The sequence below is a fragment of the Asparagus officinalis genome, chromosome 9 (genome assembly GCF_001876935.1).
Source record: "Asparagus officinalis chromosome 9, Aspof.V1, whole genome shotgun sequence".
Taxonomy (NCBI): Eukaryota; Viridiplantae; Streptophyta; class Magnoliopsida; order Asparagales; family Asparagaceae; genus Asparagus; species Asparagus officinalis.
Window position 1 is genome coordinate 3,124,505 of NC_033802.1, and position 24,390 is coordinate 3,148,894.

The 24,390-nt window shown below is 36.8% G+C and overlaps 1 protein-coding gene across 1 annotated transcript; it reads left to right on the forward strand.

The window, feature by feature from the left end:
* On the forward strand, positions 203-22,329 carry LOC109823684 (ultraviolet-B receptor UVR8-like; the record flags this gene model as incomplete). The annotated part of the gene is made up of 11 exons (XM_020390016.1): positions 203-420; positions 14,152-14,298; positions 16,090-16,171; positions 16,751-16,906; positions 17,096-17,269; positions 18,512-18,583; positions 19,505-19,576; positions 19,825-19,943; positions 21,047-21,126; positions 21,222-21,274; positions 21,994-22,329. Coding segments are annotated over 11 exons (1,260 nt in total), but the record flags the coding sequence as incomplete, so codon positions are not given.

The window sequence follows — 24,390 nt, forward strand, 5'->3', positions numbered from 1 at the left end:
AGCCACTCCGTTGCCCTCCTCTGTAAGTACAACGTCTCTTTCCTTTATAATTTTGGGTAAAGTATCACAAACCCCCCCAAAGTTCGGCCCTTTTATGAAGCAACCACAAAAAGCTTTCCGGCTTCTGAAACATTCCTGAGGGTTTCGAAGCCCGCCCTTCTGTTTTCTAGGGGTTTTGAGTAAAAAAAAGGAGTGATTATTCTTTTTCTTTTTGGGATTTGTGGCAGCTGGCAGCGTGCTGTGTTCGTGTTCCTGGGGACGAGGCGAGGATGGGCAGTTAGGGCACGGAGATGCTGAGGATCGTCTGCTTCCGACGCTGGTGAGTGCGCTGAGTAGCCCGGGGATTGTGTCGATTGCTTGCGGAGCTGATCATACTACTGCTTACTCTGAGGATGAGTTGCAAGTTTACAGTTGGGGGTGGTGAGTGAATTTACCAAATTTCTTTTTGGTTTAGGGGGTGTTTGGTTCGCTAGGTTTATAGAAAAGGGCTGACGGTAGTATTTCTATAAATAAAAATTTTCGGTAGATTTCTATCAACTTGCGTTTAATTCAAAAAAAAAAAAAAAAAATTACATAAATTTTTTCTATGAGGTACAGAAAAGTACCCCATTTTATAAGAATCAAATTACTCTCAAAATGGGCTGAAATCATCCAGCAATCTGACACGAATAATTTAAAACCAATTTCCTATCTACCCGTACCTATTTTTCCAGACGAAAACATTTTCTTCGCTCTCGTTCCCGCCCCCAAATCCACTGACGAACCAACTGCTTTGCATCTTTTCGTCTTCCTCCTGGTCTTGTGCTCAGGTCTTTTTGCCATTATCGCTTGCTCGAGCTCAAGCTTCATTGGTTTTCTCCAATCTCAGTTTTTTACGGTGCGGTTGATTTGGGGGTTCTTGAATAATCAGTTCTTTGGTTAAAAAGTTGATTTTTGTCGATCGATACCTCGTCGGATTGCTCGAGTACTCGTTTCTGCGCCGATTTGAGGTAAAAAAAGCCTAAACCCCTTTTCGAGCGGCTGATTTGTGGGTTCTAGTATGGCTGAAATTTCTTCAATTTCTTCAATAGTGCTCATGCTTGTTCATGTCTTCAATTTTCGTTAATGAACTGTTTATGGTGCTCAATTTCTTTAATTTCTCCGGTTTATTTAGACTTAGAGCACAAGAGCTATGCAGATTTCTAGTCCTTTCATATGTTGATCAGGTGATATAATATCATCTTTGGTAATGAACCAAACCCTCTCCATTTGTTTAGTCCCACATGCATCGGATCTTGCAATAATCTCACATCACACTCTCCGTTGTTAAGAGATGAATAAGATTAGCAAAACTTTTCTATAGATTTTTCATATTCAACCAAACAAAAGAAAAAGAAATCATGCTATTTCTATAAAATAATGGGCCCAATTTCATGTTTTGAACCAAACAAAGAAAGTACAAGAAACAAGAAAAATTGTTATCTTTGAGTTCTCAAAACTTTTCCTATAATTTTTTATAGAAATACAAAGAAATCTACCTTTTGGGTGTTTTCCTTTTTCTATTTTTTATAGAAATTGAACCAAACAGCCACTTAGTTTTTAAAAATGTGTTGTAGTAGTTGTAGTTGTAGTTATTTGTTTCTAATCATTATGGGTATTTTTGTAAAAATAACATTTCTTACGTAAATGGTTTGACATTAATATAGGATCATTTTGCAATAATGTTTTTTTTGTGTTGTGGGAAAAGGCCTATTTTTTCATTTACATTTCTAAAAGCAATAAAAGTACAGTGAAAATAAATTGTTTATTTTAGTAACCGGGCAATATGTCCTAGGGATTTAGGGCTAATTTGGTATCACAGATGCTTAAAAGCATTAGACCATGAATGACTTGTGCGTGGAAGCCAATTGTTGTGCTTCGAGGAACCAAACACAAACGTCAAGAGAGAAGCCAAACAATTCAAAATAACGGCACAAACACAAATAATCAATTTTTACGTGGTTCGGCAAGTTGCCTATGTCCACGAGGCAAGAAGGGGATGTGGTTTTTACTAATAGAGAAGAAGAGTACAAACTGAGTTTACAAATCACTTCAACTCACCAATTAATCTCACCAACAAAGCTCTTAATCTCTCAAACAAAACCCTAACCAATAACTCCAGAAAATACCTCTTTTCTGTGCTCCAAATATCCCCACAACAGCTCCCCTAAGAAATCCTAAAACGTGGTTGCTATTTATATCAAACAGCAATCCCAAACAGAATAGGAAACCGTAATCAGGCCCAAATCCGACTGGCCGTTGACCGTCGAAATCGTAGCGGTTGACCAGACAGAACGACAGAAATCAAAAAAATGCATTACAGGGTCCGTGGTCGAACGCACTTGACGCCGCGATCGACCGGCCAGAAAACTGAAAAAACACCCTGTAGTCGTGCACGTTTACGGTCGGCCGCGCCAAAGCTCGTAGTCGACCGACAAGCACTTAAATGTCTGTCTGCATCATATTTCTTGATCTTCTCCAATGTTTTCACCGTTTCTACATGACTATCCCTGTGTTCCATTATTAAGAGTTTAACGAAGCAACTCACAAGATTACAAGAAAAGAAAGCTACGAACAAAAGAAACTGAAGCTTAAACTATGACAAAACAAAAGGAAACAACCCAGATACAATGAACCACGGAAATAACAGAAGAACAATCGATGGAACCAAAAGGAAATCCTACCACACTTATCATTATCATATACCTTTAGCCTTTGACAATATTACCTTATTTGTCCTGGAATGTTTCTTACTACCCCTAAGCATGTAGCTAAATTGTGTCTCTCTTTTGATCATTCTCACTTAAAATGATTTTTTACAGTTTTAACATACACCTTCACTACTTTCGAAAGTAGCTTATAATATATAATTACCAAATAATTATTTTCAGCAGCTTATATCTATTGCTTAGATAAGTAACTTTTATAAACTCCAACAATACCAAACTAGCCCTTACTGAAAGAATCCTAGAGGGGGGTGGTGGTGAATAGGGTATTGCTAATCTAATCCGACATCGATGCCAAATTAAAAACTTCTAGTATAATATCCTAACAATATGATATATACAAGATAAATATGCAAGGATAAGCAATGAAATAATGGGCGATAGATTATGAGACAATATAAAAATATGCACAAGAAAAGTACGCCAAAGCCAAACGCAAACAAACAATATGATCACGGACTTCGGTCTAACACTCGACCTACGTCTTCGCTCCTCACCTCGAGGAGATTCTCCACTATTACAAAATAACTATACAAAAGGTTTTCAAAGCTCACCGAAAATTTTTACAATACACATTGTCAATTCGACAAGACACTCCTCTAAGTGTTGGCCTACCCGTGTCACATTTCTCTAAGTGCTTGAAATTACTACCTCTTGTTTACAAGGGAAATTAAAAGAAAAAAAATAGAGAATTGAATTTGTATTATTCTCTCTAACTGATTTAGAAAAAGAATGAGTTATAATTCTCTTAATGCAATCTCTCTCTAACAACTTTGTAAGCGTCGGAATGCCCAACGTGTATAGTTTGTAAAAGAAATTCAAAGTGGTGTTAGTATCCATCAGAGAAATAATAATATTTGAGTAGGCTAATCTCTTCTTGACCAAGTCGTAACATCAATCTCAAGAAGAGTAGAGCAATCTCTAAATATTTACTCCGATACATATTAGTATCACTTTGTTTGTAAAAAAAGAACAATTTAGGAGGTGCATGCTTTCAAAATTTTATTTATTTCTGTTAATTACTCTTGTTGAAAGAAACCCCTGATTAGTAGAAAGCAAAAAATTAAATAGACATCAAGAATCAAATGTAGAGAGAGATCAATTTCATAATCTTTTTAATGTATTACAAAATTGAAGAGAAAGAAGATGAGATCTTGGGTCTCCAGACAATGTTCTGGAGCCCTCCACCCTTTTTAAAATAAAAAATACAGAGGACCTTGTCGTTGTTTCAAATTCTAAGCCTCTCGTTCTTTTCAATCTCTCTGTCTTTTCTCTATCTTTTCTGTCGTTCCTTTTATTATCTTTTTTTTGAATGACAAATGAGGTCTTAATTTATAGGAAAGACCAAGGGGAACTGGAAGTTATCGCCGGGTGTTTAAAACGGATTAGTGGGGGAGTTATTGTAACTTCCTCATTGAAACTTCCTTATCAAGATTGTTACGTTCGTTTATCATAACAAACGTCTTCTTTGCTTTTCATTTCTCAAGTGCCTATCTGCTTATCTTTCATGTTTCTAAAATAAGTGTAATGGAGAGCATGTATCCCTTCAAGTTAAAATAAGGTTCATATGAGGGTGAATATCATCGAGTTAGATTTTATAGCTAAGGCTTATGATCACATGACTTTCAAATTTACATAAGGTGCTATCATACTCAATTTAATTTTTATTTATATGAGGTACTACACCTCACATTGATTTTGATTTGTATGAGACACTGCTGTCATCCTCAACTTGATTTTCATTTATGTGAGGTACTACGCCTCACATTGATTTTGATTTGTATGAGGTACTATCCCCCACATTAAGTTTTATTGAACAAATTTGATAATTACAAAGAAAATATGTGCATCTCTGAATTAATTAATATGGAAGACTAACCTTCATTAGTTTAGATTTATATGATGTACTACCTTCATATTGGTTTTATTTACAAGGCTTGTTGAGCTCATCAATTTTGACAACTACAAGGAGAAGACGTGCCTCTCTGAATAAATTAATATGGAGGGCCTACCTTTATTTGTTTAAATTTGTATGAGGTAATATCCCTCATATCAGTTTTATTTCTTATGTAGTACTATCATCCTCACAGTAAGTTTCATTTATAGGGCTTGTTGATACATAATAATTTTTTTGTATCCACAAACTTAGAAAAAGAAATTACAATCTTCTTGTATCGGATTCCCGATTTACAAAAAAGAGAAAGATTGACGAAGATCCTTCCCTTTGTTTAACCTGGGTTCTTCTTGGTGTCGATGGAATGTCTCCCTCAAATACTCACGTCGAGTTTACTTTCCGTTGATCCGAACATTTCACCTCGCGGTCTTCGCCTCTTGACTCAAAGTCTTGGACGAACTTGCGTGGCAAGTTTGAAACTCTTAACGAGTTTGAGAACTCAGAACGAGTTTTGAAAGAACTCTTTAAAAGAGTTGATTGATTTAACCGAAATCGGTTTGTAAGCCAAGGTTGATGAAAGCTCCAAAAACCACTCTGAGGGTCTGAAGATTGCCGAGATCCTTCTGCCAAGAAGCCTTGTGCCGATCTTAATTCTCCAGAAATTCCCCTCCAAAGGACTCCTCTTAATTAACCTAAAAATTTAGCTATTTATAGGAGATTAAGGGGTGTAACCGCTCCCTTAATCCGCTTCTAAGTGGGGCAAAAATCTCTCAAATCGTGAGGATAAAACATTTTCTGGAACCGGTTAACTCGTGTTTGAACGAGTCAAACGTAGGTCCTGCGTTGCTTAGCACGAATTCTGCATTCGAACGCAGCGTTGGGAAGCTGCGTTTATAGCGTTTGGAAGTTGCGTCTATGACGTCTGGAAGCTGCGTTTGCAGCATCTGGAAGCTGCGTTTGCAGCGTCTGGAAGCTGCGTCTACAACGTCTAGAAGTTATGTTAGCAGCTAGAATTGAGCTGTGTTTGCAGCTGTGTTTAAGCTGCATTTGCGGCTGGGTTTGAGTTGCATTTGCAACTGGATTACGCAGTGGTTCCGTCGTTTTGACTCTGGAACGCAGTAGTTCCGTCGTTTTGACTCTGGAAGCTGCGTCGTGGTTGTGTTTGCAGTGAGTTTCAGGCGAAGTCTAATGTTCAAGCGAAGTCCAGTCTTGCAGACGGATTTCAGAACATAACTTGTAAAAAACAAGTCATAACTTTCAAATCGTAAGTCGGAATTGGACGAATTATATATGAAAATCGACTATCTCGACGAGAGGAGCCGACCAAACCCACCCAAAGGGTTCAGTTTGCTCCTGTCCGTTTCGTCAAATTCCTTACGGTTTGAGAGATATCTGTGTTTTGATTTGAAGAAACCGTCAATTTATAGTCTTTTTTGCTAGAATGTTGCAAAGATCGTCATCTTGTAATCTTCGTTTTAGCTCCTTAAAAATATAAGAGTCATCAAATTATAACTCTCGATGTTGATTGTGAATGTTATTGAATTAGAGCTTTCATCGGTTGTTATGAATGTCGTCAGATTGTAACCTTCATCGATCTACGTGGAATTTTTTAAATTGTAGCTTTCTAGAAGCCGTCAAATTATAACTTTCATGATTAGTGTTTGATGGGGATCAACTATCTACAGTAAATTTTAGGTAACCTACAGAACCCCCTTTAAAGTTTTTGAAAGTTCGCGGTTGACCGAGACGAGTTTTCGAAATACTTTGGATTCAACTCTGATATTAGAGATGTTGATTCCTTATCATAAATGAGTTGTTCTCTGCACCCGCTTCGAAGGCATCGTGATTGAAGGGATTTGTCACGCAGGACTCGTGTGAGGATGAGCTTCGAAGAGAAACTGTAGCGATGGTACATATTCCTCGTGAGCAGAAGGTCTCGTATTTCAGCTAATGGACCCGCAAACATTCATAGAATTTTTGGTAAATCCTCAGCCATCAAAGAATTTGATTAGCCTTTACCGACTACCGTTTAAGTCGGGCTAGCATGTTGATTGTCTAAATCTGTTTTTCACATGTAACGTTGTGTTAAAAGAGTGAACTCTCTTGGACTTAGTGCTATGATGCCGAATACATAGATTTTGATAATTTCACGGGAATGGACTACCCGGCAACGCATGTTAGGCGTAGGTTTATCTCTAATTAGGGATCAAGATAAAATCCTTCATGCGTGAAAGACATAGATTTTTGGTGCTATGATGTTGAATACGTAGATTTTATCATTATTACGGGAATAGACCACCCGACAGCATGTGTTAATACTGACTTATCTCTAGTTAGAGATCAAGATAAAATCCCTCATGCGTGTAAGGCATGGATTTCAGTGTTATTAATAATCTGCTACGATATTGAATACGTAGGCTTTGCCGCTATTTCTTCTTGTGCTATGTTTCCACTTGAAACACTAAAAAAAGTTAGAAGTGTCAGAGGTGTAGTATTAACTTGGTATGAATTTTCACTTAGAGTGAAATTCAGATTTTTTTCTATATAATTAGGATAATTCTAGAAAAATTTTAATCCGCTGAGGATTTTATAATGAAAACTTACTATTCTTGTTGAAAAAGGATTAACAAGTTCATTGGGGGCTTGACTGTTAGAGGTGTAATGTTAACCTAACAGTATTTTATGGATCTATCGCTCTATTAAAGAGAATCGATAAGTTAATTTGGTCTTCAGAGGTGTGATGTTAACTTGACGGGTTTGTGGACCTATTCCTCTATTGGAGAGAGTCGATAAGTTAATTATCAAAGGTGTAATGTTAACGTGCTTGGAATTTGTTACGATCGGAGTAACTTTGAGGACTTATTGCTATATTGGAGAGAGTCGATAAGTTGATTGTCAGATATGTAATGTTAGCAACTTTGAGGACTTATCGTTCTATTGAAAAGAGTCGATAAGTTGATTGGTTGTCAGAGGTGTGATGTTAATGTGATAGAATTTGTTGCGATCAGAGCAACTTTATAGACTTATCATTCTATTGAAGAGAGTCGATAAGTTGATTGTCAGAGGTGTAATGTTAACGTGACAGGAATGTGTTACGATCGGAGCAACTTTGATGATTTATTATCCTATTGAAGGAGATTGATAAGGGATTATTAGAGGAATTGACTATCAGAAGTGTATTGTTACCTTGATAGTTTTGTCAATTTGTTATTCTGTTTGAGATAACAAATAACCAACCCCTAGTCTTGATTAAGACTTAGCAAGAGAGGAATTTTGCAGTTGACAGATGTGTCTTGTTGAACATAACTTAGAAAATTTATTACTCATAATCCAGTGGATCATAAATAAACCAACCCGCAATCTTGAACAAGTATAGAGAGGAAAAATGGGTAAACATGACACATCGCCTAGTAGGTCACTATCCGTCAAGTCATTCAGTGATATTGGAATATAACAACTATGATTGGAATACGTCACATAGCAGGCCGTCATCTAAAGAGTTTGGCTATCAGAGGTAACTGTTAACGTGATAGCTTTGTGAATTCACCATCCTATTAAAGAGAATTAGTTTCAGTGGTCGTAGTATCTTCCCTTTCTGACTGAGAAGATTGGGCTTGGTCCCATTGCTCAGATTGATTCTGCTTACTTTGTTCTTCGGTTTTGACCATGATAATAATTTTTTTAGCCTGTTCGTCTTGAGAGAGATTAGTTGTCTTCAGGAACGACATTCTGCAACCCTTATTTGTGCTAGAAGATTGGTCTGTAAGTTGTGTCGATAGGTCTTCACTAAGGTAGATTCTGTCATACGTGACGAATATCGAAGAGCCATGCTTCGGAACCTCTTGACAAAGGTTTTGATGGGCTCCCTCTTCTTCTGCTTAGTGACGAGAAGGGTATGGATGGAGACTTCTATATTCTCTTCAAAAAATCTTGACAGAAAGAGTCTCTCTAGATTCGTCTATTTTTAGATACATCCGGCATACAGTTTTCTGAACTATTTAAAGACAACTCTCTTGAGGGTGCCAATGAACCATCGAGCCAGTATGACGTCGTTTGATATCACATTCTTAGTCTGTGACTTGAAATGATAGATATGTTGATTCGGTGATCCCGTGTCATCAAAAGTTTGTAGTGTCGGGATCTCAAATTTTGGAGGATAAGTGGTTGCATCCCATTCGGCAGGATAGGGCCTAGCAATTCTCTCATCTTGGAGCTCGTTTCTGTTAGCAATGACATTGAGACGAGTTTCTAATTCTTTCATTTTGACAGATTGGAGATTCTGCTCGTTCTCAGTCTCTCTTCCTTCTTCAAAGAAAGATTCCAAGTTGTAGGCTTCTTGATCAGAAGCAATACCATCAACCACTTTCCTCCCTTTGCTTGTGTGAGGTCGGGATGAAAATGATTTTTCTCTCCGGGAAGATTCTTGCCTTGATGGCGAATCTATCTTCTGAGATTTGGCCCTGTCTGCGACAATTTGGGCCATCAGGATCCAGAGTTCATTGAGGGTCTCCTGTTGTGATTTGAGCATGGCCTGCTCATCAATCCTTTTTGACAGATCTTCAGAATTTTCTGCTATGTGGGCGAAGCTCTCATGTCTAACGAAAGAGCTTGGTGATTGAGACTCTGTGATGGCTGAACGTTTGTCATTGGAATTGGTTTCTCTGGCTAACCTCTAATAGTTGACAGGGGGAATGACTCATGTTCGCATCCGAATGCGTTGATAGATTCATTCAAACTCGTTAGCGATTTCTCTTACGCTTGGAGAACGATCTGTTTCTGACCCATCAGAACTAGGGACTGATGACTCCCTCTACCGATCACATTGATAATGACTTCAGGATACTCGGTATCTGAATACTTCTTGTAATGACGTCGTCGTTTGCTTGGTCGAGCAACGCTCGTCAATTGGTCAAACACTGATCGCCTAGGCACATAAGCACAACATTGACATTCTGAGAGGACCACAGAAATAAGCCGCTCACATTGACATGAATAAGTGGCTTGTTGCGTCAGTCTTTCTCTTGATAAAAGTTCTCTTAAGTCGGAGATTTGGGAAGCATTTATCACTGAACGTGAGGTTAAAGCTGGAACCCCCTGTCCATCAGTAGACAGGACTGGTTCTTAACGAACATGGATTTTAAATCCATGTTGGTCTTTTCTGACACGACGAATCACATCGTGTCCTGAAGAAGGAACATGAGGCTCGTGTTTAGTTTGAGTAACGCAGGACTGAGGTCTGCGTTTTGCTAATGAAACGCGCCCTCAAGGGTTGCGTTCTGGTGGATCCATACAGTCTAGAGACTTGCGTTTGGATTCTGGAACGTTCTCCTGAGAACTACGTTCAGGCTGATTAACACGGTCTGGAGACCTGCGTTTTGGTTCTGGAACGCACTCTTGAGAGTTACGTTTTGTTTGGAAAACACATCCCAGAGCACTACGTTTTGGTGTTGGAACGCGTCCCTGGGGACTACGTTTTGATTTTAGAACGTTCCCTTGAGGGTTGCATTTTAGTTGGATCACGCGAGGCTCGTATTTGGGCTCATCAACGTAAAGCTTGCGTTCTGGAGCAGAAATGCAGAGCTCTTGCTAAGGCTCACAAACGCATGGCTCGCGTTGATTGGAGGATCGACTTTCTTGGAATTGTGCTCGTCGTCGGAATCTCCTCATTCGTCGAGCTGCATTCTTCTTAACCTGTTTTAAGGCTTTTGTAGTGTTGTTATCTATGTTGATCTAGTTTGTCACCGCAATGAGTCTTGTGACCCGATATCCGTCGTTTTGGTGCGGGTGTAGAACCTTCAACTCGATTGACGAGTTTGGTTGCGGCTGAGCCTACTCCTTTAAAGGAGAGGTTGTCCGAGAGATCTGGTCCAAAGGAGAGGCCTTCTTTTGGTGGTTCGGCAACGATTGGAATTTTAGTCTCTTTGGAGACTTTGCGGATCTTGCAAATAGCCTTGGGGCTAAGGGATCCGGAGGAGAGTATCTCCTCATAGTTGGCTTGATCAAACTCCACAACAAGAGTTTCAACCGTGGTTCCAATGAGGTTAACGTCGGATTGCGCTATCACTTCTTCGTTAGTGAAGCTTGTCCCTAGCAGAGTCACCATCTTTTGTTTGTAAGGAAAATTGAAAGAAAAAAATAGAGAATTGAATTTGTGTTATTCTCTCTAACTGACTTAGAAAAAAATGGGTTATAATTTTCTCAATGCAATCTCTTTCTAACAACTTAGAAAAAAAAATTACAATCTTCTTGTATCGGATTCCCGATTTACAAAAGAGAGAAAGATCGATGGAGATCATTCCCTTTGTTTAACCTGGGCTCTTCTTAGTGTCGATGAAATTCCTCCCTCAAATACTCACGTCGAGTTTACTTTCCGTTGACGATTCAAAAGTTTCACCTCGTTAGAACACGGTCTTCGCCTCTTTACTCGAAGTCTTGGACGAACTTGCGTGACAAGTTTGAAACTCTTAACGAGTTTGAGAACTCAGAACGAGTTTTGAAAGAACTCTTTGAAAGAGTTAATTGATTTAACCGAAATTGGTTTATAAGCCAAGGTTGATGAAAGCTCAAAGAACCACTCCGAGGGTCTGAAGATTGCCGAGATCCTTCTTCTTCCAATAAGCCTTGTGCCGATCTTAATTTTCTAGAAATTCCTGTCCAAAGGACTCCCCTTAATTAAGCTAAAATTTTAGCTATTTATAGAAGATTAAGGGGTGTAACCGTCCCTTTAATCCGCTCCTAAGTGAGGCAGAAATCCCTCAAATCGTGGGGAGAAAATGGTTTCTGGAACCGTTCAACTCGTGTTTGAACGAGTCAAACGCATGTCCTGTGTTGCTAGGCACGAATTTTGCGTTCGAATGCAGCGTCTGGAAGCTGCGTCTGTGGCGTCTGGAAGCTGCGTCTGCGGCGTCTGGAAGCTACGTCTGCGGCGTTTGGAAGCTGCGTTAGTAGCTAGATTTGAGTTGCGTTTGCAGCTGGGTTTGAGTTGCGTTTGCGGCTGGGTTTGAGCTGCGTTTGCAGCTAGATTACGCAGTGGTTGCGTCGTTTTGACTCTTGAATGCAGAGGCAAGCCTCATGCTTGGCGAGCTTCAGGCGAAGTCCAATGTTCAGGCGAAGTCCAGTCTTGCAGACGGACTTCAGAACATAACTTGTTACGAAGAACATGTCATAACTTTCAAACCGTAAGTCGAAATTGGACGAATTATATATGAAAATCGACTCTCGACGAGACGGAGCCGATCAAAGCTGAGCAAACTAACCCTAAGGGTTTGAGTTCGGTTTGCTCCCATCCGTTTCGCTAAATTCCTTACGGTTTGAGAGATATCTGCGTTTTGATTTGAAAAGACCGTCAATTTGTAGTCTCTTTTGCTAGAACATTACAAAGATCATCATCTTGTAACATTCATCTTGGCTCTTGAAAATATGAGAGTCATCAGATTGTAACTCCCGACATTGATTGTGAATGTTGTTGAATTAAAATTTTCATCGGTTGTTGTGAAAGTTTTTAAATTGTAGCCTTCTGGAAGTCATCAAATTATAATTTTCGTCATCGGTGTTTGATGGGGATCAGCTATCTACAATAATTTTTAAGCAGCCTACATCTCTCCTTAGGCTTATACAGTCAAGCCGCTCTTCTTGGAATTGATCCCGATCTCTCCCAACCATTCCTCTAAGTGTCCTTGTGTATTACAACGTGTTTCCACAATTAGTGGAAATTAAGATTTGTTCTCTAACAAAGACGAGAATGAAATTTAAGCTCACTCAAGATACACTCTTAACCTAAGTATACTATATGTGAAATACTTAAGCTCAAGTAGTTGTGTGTGTAAACAATGAGTAAATGAAATTAAACTCAATTTAAACTAGCTTATATATGATAATCAAAATATAAAATTAGCTAGAAAATGAGTTTAGAAGAACTTCTCTAAACAAAGAGATGTAGAAGAATAAATTTGAGGTTGAACTCAAATCTGAAATTGAATTCATTCTCTTTGTTAAACTTTCTTCACATAAACAAACACACCAAAACTTAGAAATAAACTAGTGTAAACCCTCTTTAAACTCTTGTAAAACTCTTGTGAAAGAACTAAGGGTTGAGGACTATTTATAGCCTCAAAAATAAAGCTCAACAAAAACTAGCCGTTACAGAAAAATAGTCGTTCGGTCGACTGATGAGAAAAAGCAGTTGACTGATAACACTTCATCGATCAACTGATATAAGTAATCAGTCAACTGATGAGACTGAAAAACTCAGGTTGAAAAATGTACTGGTCGGTCAACTTATAAAAAAATCGGTCGACTTATACGTACTGGTCGGTCGACTTATGGAAAAAATCGGTCGACTTATGCACTATTCACATAAACCTGGATTTTGAAAAACTGATTTTCTAAATTCAAATTAAAATAGAAAATCAACTCTAAAAATAGTAAAACTTTAAAAAATATTTATACACATGAAGATAAACATGTTAGAGAAGAAATTTCTGAAATATCACTTCGCATTTGTGAAAACTCTCTAACCAAAAAATAGATATTCCAGTTTCTGAAATTTCTTGAAGAGTTGATTTTGTAAATTTGATTTAAAATAGTAAATCAACTCCAAAAATAATAAAACATGGGGAAATGTTTATATATCTGAAAATAAATATATTAGAAAAGGAATTTCTAAAATATCATTTTCCAAGAGTGAAAACTCACTGGTTTGCAAAACGGTCAAAAATGCGAGTTTGTTAAATACTTGATTTTGATGAAATTTCTTCAAATAAGTTTGAGATACCTTTCAATAGATTATTAGACTTAAGGAAAGATATAAAATAGTCGTTAAGTCTATAATCCGAAAACGGCGATAAATCTAAACAAATGTGTGTGTGGTTTGAGCTTTTAAGCATAACACATAAAGTAAACACCTAAAGTAAAATACCCAAGCTAAATGATCTCGTGGCGCTTGATCTTGGACGATCATCCTCTTCGTAGTATGGATAAAGCAATAATGTGGTTGACTTGAATTGTGACGGCTTCATTCCGATTTCCTTTCATCCTCCAATGGTTATGATCATGTAAGTGCAAGTCCAACCAACCTCCAATGGAGAATCTTTGTGTAGGATACTTAATAATCAAATGCAAACACTCGACAAACGATGTTAGGAATTGTTTGTTAATCTCAAAATCAGATTAGATGGTAGACTCATAAACATGAGACCTAACACTGCCTAGAGAAATAGAAGAAAAGGGAGAAGAGGGAGAAGCATAATGGGAGGGAAGAAGAAGGATTAGAAGAAGAAGCAAATTAGTTAAGTTTCTAGATCATGATGCCACTCTGTTTCAAGTCGATTGTGGCGATGTTGTCATACCAGCTGGAAGATGATCATATATACAATCAAACAACAAAGAGTGTGTCATCTCCGCATTTATTTCAAAACAAATAGTTGTAACTACAATTGGAACTATCTTTTTGCAAATTACAACTATTACTGAAATTATTATTTTTCATGATATTTTAGCTACTGCTGTTTTCAGGGGAGATTTTGGGAGGTTGGGGCATGGAAATTCAAGTGATCTGTTTATGCCACAGCCTATCAAAGCATTGCAAGGGATTATGATCAAGCAGATTGCTTGTGGAGATAGTCACTGTTTGGCTGTAACTATGAATGGGGAGGTGCGGAGGTGAGTGCCTATTTTAGTAGAGTTTGATATTTCAATTATCTTCGAGTTGTGTCACTTTTCCTTGATAAATTCAGAATATTCTATATTTTGCATTATAAGTAGTTGGATTTCCTCTTTTTCCCATCTTATTTGTATATTGTTATTCTGTAGCAAATTATTCTGGACAACAAGATCACTCACGTAATAGCACCTTACATCAACGTTATTGGTTACAAAGTGAAATTTTGGTTTCAAAGTACATGCTTGGAAACTCCTCAAAAAGAGACTAGGATTGATCCTAATCCCATTTTGGTTAAAAGGTGTTTGGAAAAAACTAGGCCAATATTAGCCGGATTTCCTGGCCAAAAAGTGGCCTTTTAATTGGTTCTTTTTTTGGACCAGCACCCTTTGGTTTAAAGTTGGTCCGGTTTAGAGTAAAACTACTTGGTCTGGTTTAGAGTAAAACTAGATATCCTAGCCCAATTTGTAAGGGTTGCCAAATACACCATTAGGTAATGGTACACTTATTTAAAGCCTGTTCGAGGGTCTTAAAGTCCTTAGCCATTACACCGAAATTTTGAAGTTGTAGTGAGGGTTGTGGGTTATATTTTAACATATCCCTGTAGGTTGAGAGCCCTTTTTGCAGGTCGAAATATGGACTCACGCAGTAGTGTCAATTTTTGGAATATTCACTTTAAATTCATGGCCGTTGGGATTTGAACCTAGGTTGCTCTAATACCATCTTTAAATCCCTCTTAACCATTATCCTAAAACTCCGAAGTTGTGGTGAGGGCTGAGGGTTACATTTTTATCTTCTAATAGAGGGTTCCTAGGTTCGATATTTTATCCTTATTGGTATCGGTATAAGTTATCCTTCCATCATCAGCTTTCCATATTGAAAACAAACTAATGTGAATGTTCTTTTTAGTTTTAGATAACCTGCACATATTGCTCTTTTTTCTCTGATCTAACTTGCATGTAATAAAAAAAAAATTCTGAAAGTGGGGCTTGTGCCTTCTCTCTTCTCTCTCCATCACTTTCATTTCTATTTGTGTGATAAAAAAATGAAGATGTATGGTAAACTACCAAGATTCGATGAAAAGTGAAAAATAATGACACATTTACAAACTAAGTTGCCCCTAAAGTACCTGGGGTTTAAATCACAGTCATTTTGAAATCATCACCTTAACAATATCCCCTGAAGTTGCATCAGCATTTTTGGCGTTTTCATGCGTCTTCTTATCTTTATTAAGAGGAACTTGAGGAGGGTGTAAGGGATGTGAATTTGTGTCTTGAAAGTTGAAACATGCCTTTATCATTACTAAAGGAACTATCTCTTCCATATTATGAGGGAGGGAGAAGCAATTTCAAGTGGGGAAAAGATCCTTGTAATGCTTGTACATAAACTGAATTTCCCTGCACCAGAAGTTTTCTAGTGCATGGGAAAGTCTTGATGTCTTGATCTGTTTGATGTTACGTTTCTTCCTTAAATTTAATCAGCTCCTTTCTCAAATTAAACCTTTTCTGTCTAGCGTATGATTACATTACACAATTTTTGGTTAATCTTTTAGCTTTAAGTGACGTGTCCGAGTAAGCCCTGGATTTTCACAATTCTATTTCTTGTTTTCAAAAATATCGTGCGAGTTGCAGTTCTCATTTTGGTAATCTGGTGGTTCAGCCTGCAGGTAAATAACTTAGGGTAGGATGTTTTTATAATTCTGTACAATACTATGTTGTACGTTGTTAATTTTTATTTAGCATCAATGTATTATTTTCATGTAATTTTTCATTTGGTTTCTTTTGTTGCTAAAGTTGGGGGCGGAACCAGAATGGGCAGCTTGGTCTTGGGACCACTGAGGATTCTCTTATACCACAAAAGATTCAAGCATTTGAGGTACAATTAGCTACTATCCTTCCTGGCTTATTAATTTGGTATCTAGAACTTTGAATACAAATCATCATAAATTAATAGGGGCAGTTGTGAAAGAATTACTTTGAGATGCCTGTAAGCGGTAACAGTAATTTTTAGAACAGTTTGATAGGGTATGCTGGGAGAATGCTCTATGGGAATGTAACCGACAGCTTGTTCTACTCTATCTATATTGATTGTTTAATTGGATAATGTATACAATCTGCCCCCAGTGTTGATCCAAAGTTAAGTTGTAAAGTAAAACCTACATGTTAAATCTTAGGTGTTTTACATTTTTATCTTTGCTTTCAGTTCCAAATGTTTATTAGAGTGTAACCTTGTTTTCAATTTGCTGGCAACTGTTGGATGCAACACTAGAACTAATTTACAACTTACAAGCCTCTCCTATGCTGATTATCTTTTCATCGGATTATCCCTCATTTCTCTTAAATTATACAACCTGTTATGGTTTGTAGTTTTTTGGAGGGTATTTTCTTTTTATTTTTCTATTTTTTTGCTTCAAAAAATGGGCATTAAGCATGATATGTTGGGTGATTATTTCAGGGAATTCCTGTGAAAATGATCGCTGCGGGTGCTGAACATACTGCTGCGGTTACAGAAGATGGCGACCTATATGGATGGGGCTGGGGCCAGTATGGTAATTTGGGCCTAGGTGACCGAAATGACCGTCTAATCCCAGAAAAGGTTCTTCAGACAAATGTATGTCCACATTTCCTGTATTTTTCTGGAAGTATTGTAATCTAATTTGTTAGCTTAAATTTCTATAAGCTCATGCTTCGTTGGAACTTTAGTCTTTAGATTTATATAAGTGGTTTTATGCTAATTGTGCTTTCTTATTGCAAATATTAAATGTTTATGATTTTTGCTTGCACACATACCCTTTTTCAGGGGCAAAAGATGGTATCCATAGCATGTGGGTGGCGTCATACAATAACTGTTTCCTCCTCTGGTACCTTATACACTTATGGATGGTGCAAATATGGTCAACTAGGGCATGGAGACTTCAAAGATCATCTCATTCCTCATCTGGTGGAAGTGTTAAAAGATAGATGCATATCTCAGGTATGGCTGATGTTCTAACTTTGATTTGTTTGTTCTTCACGAACAGTTAGATGTTAATTGAATGTTATTATTGGAGTTTGTAAGCTGTACTTTTATCCAGTGAAGCTCATTTATGACTAGTACAATTTTTTGTAAACATGAATTTTATAATAACAATTGCAAGGGAAGTAATATTCTAGGAAGGAAAACTACTGTTATTAGGATAATCAAGCTTTTTTCTACAAGGCATTCTTAGATTTGGGTTTTGCATGATTTCTCCCTTTCACATTAGCTTATTTTATAAACCTCCTGGAAATTTTGATTTCAATAGCTACATGCTTTGCTTTTGGCAAGATAACTCTCTTTACTAAAATTTGTTGTGAAATTCATCACTGAATCTGTTCAGTTTCGAATCAAATCACTCAAATACCTTTTTTATACATAATACTTGCCTTTGACCTTTTGTGGCAATACCGATTTAGAATTGAAATAACTTAACCATAAAATAGTCATGGGGAAAACAATTCTGCTATCATCTTTATGTATTTTCAATTTTCTTATTTTAAGAATTACCTTCTGGTTCCTCTATATGTAGAGTTTAGACCTCTCTAAGTTTTAGTTCATATATAACCACAATACTGCACAAGTTTGTGCTAATTATCACAACTGCATAATACAAGGCTGTCTCAATTTTGTTTACACCCAAAAGCATATCCAAAGTAACTGCAAGAACTAAATGGTTCAGTAAACCAATTTCCTATCTATATTTATTGGTAGTTAGAAATCGGTTAAATAGTGTTTCTAAATCACCGGTTCCCCCGTACAAGACTAGTTTCTTTCTTCTGAAGAAACAGTTTGTCTAGTAATTATCAGATCTCTACAGATGCTGAGAATATGCAGAAAATTGATAAGCCACTAGTGTATGCTAAAGTTCAACTAGAACTATTGTCTGCAACCTACCTTCACCTTTTATTTACATTAAAAAAAAACCTGATGCTGATTAGAAGAAAACTACTATAGTTGTCAGTCAGCTTCACCGTGTTAATAGTTTGTGGCTACATATCCTGATAATATTACTTGAGTGATTAATTTTTGATATTAGCTTTGCATCTACTTTAACGTATTATATATTTATTAGAGATCTATGATTTTCTTTTTTTTTTCATGTCTCATTTGATATTTAGTCTGCAAGTTTTCAAGCAATTTACGTGTACTATACATGGACATACTATTAAGAACTTACCTATGCTTGTCTGGTTTCAGATATCGGGTGGTTGGAGGCACACTATGGCTCTCACATCAGATGGACAGCTTTATGGCTGGGGTTGGAACAAGGTTTGGCTCTTGTATATGAATCTATAATTCACGTCCCTATGTGACAATTTTGTGCCATAGGTTGGGTAGTCCATAAGTCTTTCTTTGTTCCATTAAAGCTAATATCTACAAACCTATTTTTAGCTTCTTCAAAAAAATAAATAAAAATAAAACAAAATAAAATGTTAAAAAAAGGGAAATGAGAGTAAGAAGGAATACACAGTCAAATGAAGAATTGGTTATGTTGAAATGATGATGGCTTGTGAGTTGTGAGCTCGTGCCCTGTGTTAACGCTAAATAAACACATGACTCGACAGAATAAAAATTCATAAAACAAGGGGCACGAAAAAGAAATACTATGCCAATAAAGAATATAGTTTTATAATAAAATTTGTAAAGTGCTTTATCAGGGAAGCATTCAATTGCTTGCTTAAATCTTTCTTTACATATTTTTTGTTTCTTCTTGTTTTTCACAAGTAATACCACTAATGAAATTTCTGTAGTTTTTCTTCAAATACATGAGCGACGATGGCTACATTTGTAGTTCTTGGGACCATACTTATAAATTGATTAGATTGCATAAGTACCTCTCAAGCATTAAAGCTTATTGATTCTTAGATATTTAAACACCCCTCTCTTTTACATGATCTGCATTGCACGAACATTCACCAAACTTTGAGAGTGACATTGGTACTCATAACTTCTTGAGATGGATGAGAGATGAGAAGAAAAACAAGGGGATTGACAGCTCAAGTGCTGTTGATTGTTACACATATCAGAACAATAGTTGAATTTTCTATTATTCAATATAAAAGCAATAAACATACACTTATGTGGTGCCTGCTGGTATGATGCATTTTTATAGTTTTATTTGGTTGACTGCACATCAATTATACCTATTTGACTGTTTGTTGATACTCGTGTTTCTATTATGCTGGACAGTTTGGACAAGTTGGTGTCGGTGATAATATTGATCATTGCTCTCCGCAGCAGGTTAAATTTCCAGACGAACAGGTATTTTGTTACTCCTTAGAACTTTGAAACGATTAAAATAACATAGGCTGTAGTCTCAATTATAGCAAATAGTAATTGCAACAATAGCATGGAATTCAATCCCATCTGTATAAACACTGAAGAAGGGTACAGACAAATTTACTCAGTATTCTGAGATGTAGTTTGTTAGTTGCACATGATACAGAAAGAAATAGGCTTTTATTTTTCGTTTCAGCTTTCCCTGACACAGTTTTTTTGGCAATGTACAGAAAGTTGTCCAAATCTCTTGCGGGTGGCGGCACACTCTTGCTGTGTCAGAACGAAAAAATGTGTTCTCTTGGGGGAGGGGTACAAGTGGACAGCTTGGACATGGAGATATTTTAGATCGGTATTGCATCTGTCACAGAAAATCTTTAAATAAGGATCTACAGTCAATAAATTATTTACTATTGTTTGAGCCTCCCAATTTTCCCTCATGGTTTATAGCTAGTTTGGACTTAATGTAGACTTGATTCTGATGCTGTGCAATTACTTTGTCCAACAATAGATCGTCATCAATGTTTGTAGTTTATAAACTAGAACCAAATATTCACTGGATGGCCTTTTAACTTAGAATACTTTCACCAATTTTTTCTCACGAGTTGTATTTCTTATCGATGCATTGTAGAAGGAATGAGTAGTTTCCCAACTATAAAATTTGCAGTCCTCTCTCTCACACTTAAATGATGCAAAGGTCACTTATACCACTTGTTAATCTATGATATTCCTTAAGAGCTTAAAATTTTCTGTGTAACACCTTCAGTTATTCCTAAACTTTACTCAATAAGCAAGTCCACAGCCTATTTTCCCCTCCTTGCATGAAGGGGAAAAGCTTAAGCTATGCCTATGATCAATACACAGGCAATTTTAGGGGAAAAAGGTTTGGTTCACGATGACGATGCACTAATGATGGGATATACTGTAGGAACTTGACTGAAAAATAGCTAAACATACTAAAGGTGAAAAAGCTGAGTTTGAGCAGTAAAATCAGTGATCACTAAGGTAAATAAGATTTAAGAATATCTTTAGAAGCTTACTGGTTTCTTTAACATGTGATAGGCAACCTAGGATAATTAGTATTGGCGGCATAAGGAGTTCTGAATTGAATAAACTTGTTACTTTATTAAATCAAATTACTAAAGGAAACTTTTTGTTAGTCTGGATCCAGTAACAAAGATCTTAGCGCAACTCCTACTACGTTTGATGAATGGCAAGATCCTTGGTGTTAAGGGAATACAAAGCTATTGTGTAGGTTTTGTGTATTATGTAACTTTTACTGCTGAAGCTGGAAAATTGAAATCCATGCCCCTAGCTAAATTAGATGGATATGAATATCGCTTAAAAGAAAAAAAAAATCTAGTGAATATTGTTGCATCAACAGTTCTCTTCTTTATCATTTGTTTAGGGAGGAAGATTTAACTAACATTATACTTGGTTTTCCTGAATCTGAAGTAACACCCCAAAGCTTATTGAAATTTTGAGCACTGATGGTTCCGGTTGTAAGGAGATAGAATCTTCAGAATCTATAACAGGTTTGTTTGGTGATTTTCATTCCCTTCACTTTGGTTTAAGAGAAACTTGAGTATATTCTGCTGTCAGAATTGTTCACACTCCTTTCATCTGACAGGCAAAACCCGGGTTTCACCATCCGAAAGATATGCTATTGTTCCAGATGAAATTGTAAGTCTAGCAAATCTTTTATTTTATCATCATATATTTTTATCCATTTCTAAAGTTAAGATCTTTCAACTTTTGAACTTAAATTTCTTTAGAGCCATTTTCTTATCAAATTGGAAATGCGTTTCTATTTGACTCCCTCGTCTAGTATATCTAAATTTATATTTCTCTCAGAAATTTGAATTTTGTTGCTATTCGAGTATGAAATAACCTGAGTTGGTATATGATTAATGAAACAGTTGGTTTTGTTAAAAGAGGGTGTATGAACATCATTATATACACATGACATTTATAATTGTTGAACTTGAGTGGATCTTTGTATTGTGTCTTGGTGTACCAGACATTTATTTTGGGGTTAATTGCAGATAGAGCTTTAGTATCACTGTTTTGAACTTACTATCCTTATTGTTCCACGTAGACCCCCTATGTGATTTTTGTGACTCTTTAACCCTCATCGGGTCTATTTGTCAAATTTCTCTTTCTCTAAGCGTAAAGCAGTTAAAAATATATATATATATACACCCAGGGTATCTGTCTTCAACAATAAAACTAGACGGTAGTAAGTTCAGAACAGCGGTACTGCAGGGGGTTTATCTACAGTTGACCTATTATCTTTCGTCGAGGGAAATATCCTGTGCGTAAAAAATATGACAAGTTTAGCTTCTCTATCGAAATCTATATGAAAATTACATTATGTAATGTAAATTGAGATATCCTTGCAGGTTACAAAGCGAGTATCTGACCCTGTCAGCGGCAATGGAGGCGATGTAAATGTACCAGATAAGGATGTTAAGCGAATAAGAGTCTAAGGCAGTTTGGCGATGTAAATGTACCAGATAAGGATGTTAAGCGAATAAGAGTCTTAAGGCAGTTTCCTGTTCGTATGTTCTACATTTTATGTATGTCATCTTAGCTTCTATAAAGATTGTTGCAGTATCTCCAATGTTTGGACATCTCAATCTTCTCGAAATTTAGTTTCTTCGTTGAGTATGTTCTTTAGGAAAAGCCTGAACCTGTGATTTATCGATAACGAAGATTCTTTGAAGAGTCTTTTAACACGTATTCTTCATATACTATCCAAAATGAACACATTACTGTCTAAAATAATCATTAATGAAACCTTATAAAGAAAAGAGAAATATGGGTGTCATTGGTACCAAGGACCAAATTTGATTCTTACTGGTGAGGTGGTCACTTCTTATCTACTCATAATTATTTAGATTGCTTTGTAAATCAAGAATCAAAACCATCTATTGTTTGAAGGTTCTAGCATGTATAGGCTAATCTGACCCTAATTACTTTTACTTGGTCTAAATCATAATCATGGTCTCTTGATGTTCATATTTAGGGTTAATTGTAGATAGACGCCTTGTACTATTGCCCAATTATGGATAGACCCTCTGCGGTTCTATTGGCACGGACAGACCCCTTGTTCTATTTCCAAAGTGCAGATAGACCTTTGAGGTCCTGACTAAGTTTTTTTGACTCTACTTCAAGAGTAAAAAAGGATTCACTCAGGGAGTCTATCTACACCAATAGAACTAAAGGGCTCTACCTGCAATTGGACTACAATACAAGGGGTCTATCCGCATATATTTAGCTCATCTCTCTTTCCAGAAACTATGTATTAATCCAAACAAAAATATGTAATATGGTCATCCATTGTTCTCACTATAGGTGCATACATTTCGGATATGACTTATATATGATACTTATCATATCAGTATTTGCTTGTCATTCAATGGATAGAGGTACGGATAGCCTTCAAAAGAAAAACTCATATTCATATCCACTGAAATTGAATAGAGATATGAATATAAATGCGGAGATATATGTGGATGTACATGTGGATACTAAAGGGATACGAGAAAGCCAAATAATATATAAAAAAATATAGTTCATGCGATACAAAATAGTTCATTAACATGTTCGTTATATCTGAAAAGCTAAGAGTGGATCTTTTGATCATCAAAATTAGTCTCAAATCTATTAACCTAAGGACTAAAACAATTCCAATTGTATGATCAACACATTTTCGGATATTTCAGATACGGATCTAGACATTTCACCACATAATCATATCCATAACCATAAACGGTTGGTTATAGGTTTTAGTAATCATATTCACAATGTCTTAAAAAGCCTTCGCCTAGCCCGTGTAGGCGTACTGCTAGGCCTCAGTGGTAGCTTGGCCACCTACCTAGCGCCTAAGCAGTATCTAGGCTGCCCACCTAGATTCTGGGAGCGCCTAGAGGAGCGTGGTTTGTCTATATGGATTGCACGCTTTATGTATTGATTGTGATTTCCTCCATTGTAGTATCCACTTCCTCCAACTATGAACGCTTTCTCTATCTCTTCTGACCTTTAGCAAAACTTTCAACACCATCACTTAAGAAATCTACTTGGATGTCAACCTAGCGCTTAAACTTTCCATAACATTGACATTGACCATCAGAAATTATAAATAAAAGGGGTTTTTGCTTTTAGACCCATTTGTTTACTCCCATTTATTTTTAAACCCAAGTACTATTATTTGTATCTTTAAGCCCAATTCACCTTTTGTATTTATCTTTAAACCCAAAACCACTTATTTTTATATTTTGAAGATTGGGTTTAAAAATAAATACAAAATGTGAATTGGGCTTAAAGATACAAATAATAGTACATGGGTTTAAAAATAAATGGGAGTAAACAAATGGGTCTAAAAGCAAAAACCCCTAAATAAAAACTAAAAATAGTAAAACGCCTAGGCCCCTGCCTAGGCTCTAGGCGTCGGGACCAACGCCGGGCCGTTTCTACAACCTTACGTATTCGCATCCTAACGGTGTACGTAGTTACGGATGTATCCGTGGATGCGGATATTTTTGTGCACCCCTGGTTCTCACCCAAGATCAAGAATATTGTAGATTGTCCAACTTGGTGGGCAGAATCTCCAGTTTTCGGTACCTTATAATACTTTTTAAACAAACGGCCTAATTCATCATCTACCTCTGCTTTATGTCGATAAAGTAGGAAAGCAGCTAAGAAATCAAAACGTTTGACTCCCAAAAGCGATATTAACCGAAGTGATGCCTCTCAATGAGCTACCGAGCCCTACGTACCTTGGCTATTTTAGACTC